Raw genomic sequence first — 7,188 nt, 5'->3', positions numbered from 1 at the left:
TAGCAATATTCTTCCGACGTCAGATTTCTTTTTAAAAAATGCGTTTCTAAAGTGCATAAACTTTTGGGATTGACTGTATAGCCAATACATCCTTAACGAATCGCGGTCACTCGACCAGTGTTAGCTTCCATCGGTCGGAGACACTCATCACTGAAATTCAAGCGGCAATTGAACGTGTCAATAATTTGTCTATTTCGAGTTGTTAATGACCAACGGTTGAGTACGAGTTGATATGATCAACGATTGAAGTTCATTACGCACCTCGTACCTGACAAATGCGATCTCGAACAAAAAGTACTCGTACAAGTATGTCATTAAAACTTAACAAAGACTGCGGCAAGAGTTACAACTTAATTAACTGCGAAACTCGGCGGGTAACAATTTTCGAGGTTGAAAAATGTGATTATTCGAAATTCTGGTAGCCGGAGTTACTCGGTGGCCGTTAATTACGCCGGAAAGAGCTGTAGCCCGTTTGGAATAGAATGAAGGAAAAAAAAGGGTTCAGCCTGTTTTAGCTCTTCCTCGGCTATTATCGCTCGCGCTCCGTTATCCGCGAGATTACAGAAAGGCCTTCGATCGAAAAGGGACGTCGTAAACCGTGTCTACGTACAAGCGGTATGAAACACAGGTAAACGTGGACAAACGAGAATTAAAGACAAACGCGACCGGTAAGACCAGATGCACTTGACGCTAGTTTTCGTGTCGGCCACTTGAATCTCCGGGGAAAGGTGCACAGTTTATCACACTCGCTCGATCCCTTTATCGGGAACCGACCGCAATTGTGCCGTTCCGCAAAATAGATCCGATAGAATAATAAAGTAAGCTGCCTGAATCTGGCTTCCTGGTCCGTTAATCCCCTCTCGCGACGCTGACAGCGGCAGTAGTAGTTTTTACCGAGAGTACTGTCCAGTTATCCATTACGGATAATTAGGAACGCTCGCGACTCCTATTTACAGGAAGCACGAGTCGTACATCGAGCTCACCGATTTTGAACACATCGATGCATGGAAAATAACTTGCCGATCGACTCGGCTAATAAAAGTAATGCACGAATCTGCATCTGTCGTTCCGCGAGCAAAATTCTATCGTGTTCACGAATTTCAGCGACGTATACAACTTCTAAATGAAACCACAGTGTCTGTAGCATATTTGCACGTACACGTTTGACGCTTATCGTTCCCATTACGCTTCGCTTCCAGTCGGTCTTCCTGCTTGCACAGCTAGTACGTAGACCACTGGGAGCGAGTACTTTTCACATAGTCTCTGAGAATTCGCTCGGATGAAATAGTTGATTTCGTTAATTCGATGCGCAGAAATAAGTATGCCAGACATGCTTTATTCTAAACCGTTCAATTCGGTCGACTAATACGATGTTGGCCAATTAAATTTTATCGAACGATCCTAGCTGATGTTAAGTACACATTCTACGTAACTAGTAGTTTGGTCGATGTACGCGTTATTGGTTTCCAGCAAATACGATATCTCAATTTACACTCGACGACGAGGTTGTTTCTACCTCCCGTACTCTCGCCGGTAATAAGATCACTAATTTAATACCCCGACTTATTCTAGTACCGATAAAAACGACGGAATCTGAAGAACGTTTTATAGATACCGATTGATTTAACGTTACAAATTCTGTTGCCGAGGGCAAGGAGATAGAATAAGAAGAGAGGTCGCAAAGAAATATATACGCGTATAATCGACTCGGGTTTTATCCGGCTTTGTATTTAAATGAATCGCATACCGCACGCTAAACGTCTCGTTTTTGTTTCAGGTATATTCACGGTAATGTGCTACAACGTGCTGTGCGACAAATACGCGACACGGCAAATGTACGGTTACTGTCCGAGCTGGGCGCTCGATTGGGAGTATCGAAAAAAGGGTATACTCGACGAGATACGGCACTATGCCGCCGATATCATTAGTCTGCAGGAGGTCGAGACGGACCAATTTTATAATTTCTTCCTGCCCGAGCTGAAGCACGACGGCTACGACGGGATCTTCTCGCCGAAATCTCGGGCAAAGACAATGGCCGAGAACGACCGTAAATACGTCGACGGCTGCGCGATATTCTATAGGACGGCCAAGTGAGTACACGCTCTAAATCCCGCTCGGAGTCGGGTAGAACGTGAATAGAATATGAATTTTAACGCGAAATAAAATATAACAATCGGGAGAGAATATTTTTAACGCGATGACTGACCGAATCCATTTCGACGGCGAGATCGAAGCTGACGCACGCAATCAAAGGGTATCGGTAGTTTGTCGGAACAATGAAATGTTGCCCGACTGTTTAAATTAGCGGACATCTCTGTAAGAGCATTCTACTTTTGCGTGCATGCGTTAAGCGGAATTTATCGACGTTCTCCGCCGTCCTTGGACGGAATAGAAAAAAAACCGGAGAAAGAACGGATAAGCGTGTGCATAAATCGCGGCGGAACGTGTACGGCGTTTGTAGCCGGTCCCCTTATTAATTGTCCTCGCCGCGTGTTCATAGAAGCCGCGTGGCCGAGTGGCATCAGCTACCCGCGTACCGTATCGTGGAAGCTCATTCTGAATTTTGCAACCAAAGACAGAAAGCTACGGGGAGCGTCGTGGAAATATTAGATATCTGCGCTCGCATCTCAGGGGGATAACAAGATACGAGACAGAAATGGTCTGCTGCACAAATGGGCTCTGCTAACGGCTAACGTGCAACGGTAGGCACTACATCCACCGTCCGGCTGTAACCAGCCGCAGCAGCAGCAGCAGCAGCAGCTTCTTTAAAGGCTCCCGTCAGCCACTCTATACTACTTGATTCGCCACTCGCTCGCAAAATCCCCGACCGGCATAACGAATGCGACGTCAATGGTAGACTAACAACCTAATCTTTGCGGGGACCACCGGTGTTTTAACCGATTCGTACCTCCTTCGCGGTCCCCTTTACACACTGCTGATCAATAGACACTCGTTTGGCTCTAATAAAACCATTAATTTATCGTGTCGATCATTAAACGAAGCTTTAAACACTGTGTCCTTATATTAATAGCTGGCAAGGCAAACATCTTGAATGTTGATGCAATTGTTGAATTATGTTTGGCGATTCAGAAATATAAGAGGACGTTGGTAATGGGGATTCTGTGAAGAATACATTTCCCAACTATACGTGCTGCACATATCAGAAAGGGAAATCTGTATTCTACATGGCGTACGTGATACGCCTTCTTACAAGTTTCCCGGCAAAAATCGTCTAACCATCGAACGTTTCTTTCTCATTGAACAAAATTGACTCTTGCCAATTACTCGGAGAGAACTTGTGGGAACAATGTAGAAGCGATCTCTCTTAAATTATACGTAATGCATACAGCTGGAACCTTTTAATTCCTAATTGGATTCATCATAAATCCCGTCTTACGATTAGATCGTCGATTTTTATACGTTATCTGCACAACAAATCTTTTTATATATCCGCAGTCGATTCAACGAGCGAACGGTATAAATGGACGATCGGCGTCGATTGTGTCTGATGGATTTGTTTGCGGTGTGTTGACAGATTTACACTGATAAAAGAGCATTTAGTGGAATTTAATCAATTGGCAATGGCGAACGCGGAAGGTTCGGACAACATGTTGAATCGTGTGATGCCAAAGGATAACATTGGACTGGCCGCTTTGCTCAGGACCAAGGAAGCTGCCTGGGACAATGGTGAGTGATTTCGTTCATATATAAAATTACCGATGAGGTTTCCGGCAATATGCGAAATGTGGAAAAAAGCCTGGATGATAAATTCCGCGCTCGGGGAGTAATTTGTTACACGCGTATTCCGGCCGCGTCCGAGTACGAAGAAGATGATTGTACAATATAATCGAGCGAATCGAGTATGCATATTAAAGGGCGAGCGTAGCGTTCGATCGCGATATAGACGCGGTTTAAATTGCAAAACCGGCGAACGAAATAGACTAGTTGGCGTGTTCGATATCGGGAGACCGCTTAATTAATTGTGAGTGATGCTCGTGCTAGCGTAAATCGAAGAGCGCGCTTCGAAACGCCTGAAGGAGATGAAGTGGCACACAAGTTTGTAGACCAGATATACGCGAGCCAGCCTTATAATTCATGACACAAGGACGCCGGACTGCCAATCCTATCTCAGGTAGTCATCTACCAAACGTTCCCTTACATGTCACACGATACATTGTTTTTTTTAATCAACGCATTAAGCTCTCTCGAGAGAGTCTAAAAATGTAGTCACTTGTGTCACGCGTAAAGGATTAAACCTGACTTGGTATCTCTTCTCGTTACTCTCTCTTTTTTTTTTCCGTTCCCCGTATACTGCCCCCTTCCAGTATAACGTCCTTGGGTACGATGCCCTGCCAGTCAATTTTTACGATGCAGAAGCGTGCGCTTCGTCTCGAATGTTGAAAATCTTGACTGGAATAATTAGACGATAACTGTCATTGTGAATGGCACATTGACGTCTTATCATATCGGAGAAACATTATTAAATGCAACGCGAAACTAACGATCGTTAGACAGAGAATGAAAAGTGAGCCTCGACTAATTACTCGTCCGGGGAAAAGTTTGAATAGAGACATATCGAACGTGTCATTGAGTCATCCTCTTTTAATAGGATGGGATAATTATGTATTTTTCAGGACTCCCGTCCGACCCAGCACAAGTCCAACAGCCAATTTTAGTTTGCACAGCACACATCCATTGGGATCCGGAATTTTGCGATGTTAAATTAATACAAACAATGATGCTCAGTAATGAATTACGTTCCATTTTGGACCAAGCTGGCCAGTCTTTCAGACCTGGCCACAAGCCTGACTCTTCCAATGTTCAGCTATTACTCTGCGGTGATTTCAATTCCCTACCTGATTCTGGTACAGTATCGCCTTTTATTCACCCTCGAGGTATTTTATATGCCTTTATTGCTATCGTAACATATAAAATATCTCGAGGCAAACGTTCACTTTCGAGGACAGCTCATTTCTAATAACGTGCACAATTATTTAAATCCAGGTGTAATTGAATTTCTTACATCGGGTCGAGTAGCGGCTGATCACCGTGACTTTAAAGACTTGGCTTATAAATCATGCTTACAAAAGATCTCTGGTTGCGATAAACCTAATGAATTCACGCATTCTTTTAAACTAGCATCCGCCTATAGTGAAGATATCATGCCCTACACTAATTATACGTAAGTTGCTTTTATACACTCGTCGTTTATTATCGTACCCCGACGGAAGACAACGATCTACTCTCCTTTTGCAGATTCGAATTCAAAGGTATAATAGATTACATTTTCTACTCGAAACAAAGTATGGTACCGCTAGGACTTTTGGGTCCTCTGAGCGCGGAATGGTTCAAAGAACACAAAGTGGTCGGTTGTCCACACCCCCACGTACCATCTGGTAAGTCGATCGTCGACAGGTTTTATAAGAAGAACAAGTGGAATTATTTGACCGATCATGTTCCAGATCACTTTCCCCTACTAGTGGAGTTGGAAATGACTCCGACAGTAGGAACAAGCAATGGACTGATTACACGCAGGTAGCAGCCGCTGCGGTCTAGGCCCAAGTAACTATAAGGGAATAAAATAATAAAAGATGTTAATAACAAGGAAAAAATCCCCATCACATTTTCTCTTAATTCTGGCTCTAGCAATATCACTCGCAGTCGACGGTTTAATTCAATAGCGAACGTTACAAAATGCTCCATATTGCCGCACATTTCAACAAGTTATTATCGAATATATCGATGAATTAATTCTAATATGACCAGGTGAAGGGAGGTGTGTTGTAATGCGTTTAGCCCATGTATAGTGTATTGCATTTTTAAGAGCTAACGTTTCCCCCCGCCCCCGCCCCCGTATTTAAGAGTATTTTAATCTTTACTACCATCGTAACATGTAGATACACCTATTTTCCTACAAAACGAGAGAAAAAAAAAACGACGATATTCCGATCAAGCCTCTGTGATATTCACATAAAACTAATTGGAACAATTTCACATATTTATTAACAAATTAGCGTCTACTAGAAGGAATCCCTATTCTCCCCCGCCCCCCACCCCCACCTCTCTAATCTCTTCCTAAATGTCATTACAACATTCTCCAAACCAACACTTTTTGATAAGAATGCTGCCATCCAATGAGAAATTGTATTTTTAAAACGAGACGAGAACGAAAAAAGAAAAAAAAATGATACGAGAACATACACAACACTATACTGGGCTGTGCAAAGTGATTGGAGTTGACTTGACAATTTTAATGCAAGTACAAATCTGTTCTTATTGGCCACGTATGATAATGTTATATAAGAGTAATAGATGATATTGTAGCAAGTGTATTTCTAAGTATGAATAATGTAATGTTCACGATTCACACAGTATACTGAGAGATCGATTCAGACATCACTCATTAGATGTTCAGTTCCAGTTATTATCATGAATAACGAATTGCTAATTGGCTACTTGTTAATTCAGTTGCACGTTCGATCCAAATTGTACAGCAGAGCTCGCATCTTTTAATCATCTTGGGTAATTTCCTCTTTAAACCATGTATAGAACGATATCGTTACTTTCCACGTAGGAGTTACTTTGTTCCCGAACATTATTCATCAACATATCAACAGTTTGTAAATTTTAACTGGCACGACTTGTGTCCGGAGCAATACAATATCACTCGCGATCGACGTAACGTTTTACTGTATTATAATAAATTTTATCGTTCCGCTTTATACGAAAAACGATACCTTTCTAGATATTTTATTGAAATATTTTATTAGATCTCTGATGATGATGGAATATACTAGCCGCTAATTTCGTGTGTATATTATTTATCATGTAATACTTTTTTTATTTTTTCCTTTTTTTCTACTACAAGCGATTTACTTTTATTTTTTATTCCGTTCCGATAAAAGCACGTATACGATTTGACAAATGGCAAAAGATCGTATACCTAAATACCTGTTTGTATTTATAACGACTAGTGTTCCTAAATATCTTTCAAAACGGCACTATCGGCGCACCGCGAATAGTTTTCATTGTATATAATGAATGTGATATACGTATACATATAACTGACGAACCCGGCTCGTATGCAGATTCGACGACAAAAGAAACGAAACAACTGAATTACACAAGTAGTATGCAATTAGTTTATCAAAGACATGTGTGTAGTAAATGTTGTATAAAGTAGATGAT

At 41.8% G+C, this 7,188-nt stretch overlaps 1 protein-coding gene across 5 annotated transcripts in view; it reads left to right on the top strand.

The window, feature by feature from the left end:
• LOC108630703 (CCR4-NOT transcription complex subunit 6-like twin) overlaps nucleotides 1-7,182 on the top strand; it is a 239,120-nt gene extending 231,938 nt beyond the window's left edge. For all 5 annotated transcript variants that reach the window (XM_026818251.1, XM_018034135.2, XM_018034136.2 and 2 more), the window contains 6 exons: nucleotides 1,778-2,090; nucleotides 3,536-3,687; nucleotides 4,635-4,865; nucleotides 5,005-5,182; nucleotides 5,257-5,396; nucleotides 5,463-7,182. In XM_026818251.1, the coding sequence (XP_026674052.1) occupies nucleotides 1,778-2,090; nucleotides 3,536-3,687; nucleotides 4,635-4,865; nucleotides 5,005-5,182; nucleotides 5,257-5,396; nucleotides 5,463-5,539 (1,091 nt within the window). In that variant the 3' untranslated portion in view covers nucleotides 5,540-7,182. The remainder of the gene's footprint in view (nucleotides 1-1,777; nucleotides 2,091-3,535; nucleotides 3,688-4,634; nucleotides 4,866-5,004; nucleotides 5,183-5,256; nucleotides 5,397-5,462) is intronic.
• The last annotated feature ends 6 nt before the right edge of the window (nucleotides 7,183-7,188 follow it).

This window comes from Ceratina calcarata, unplaced genomic scaffold (assembly GCF_001652005.2).
Source record: "Ceratina calcarata isolate Rehan_Ccalc_2016 unplaced genomic scaffold, ASM165200v1 scaffold78.2, whole genome shotgun sequence".
NCBI classification, from domain to species: Eukaryota; Metazoa; Arthropoda; class Insecta; order Hymenoptera; family Apidae; genus Ceratina; species Ceratina calcarata.
The sequence above is the reverse complement of the archived record's forward strand: the minus strand, read 5'-3'. Positions and strand labels throughout refer to the sequence as shown.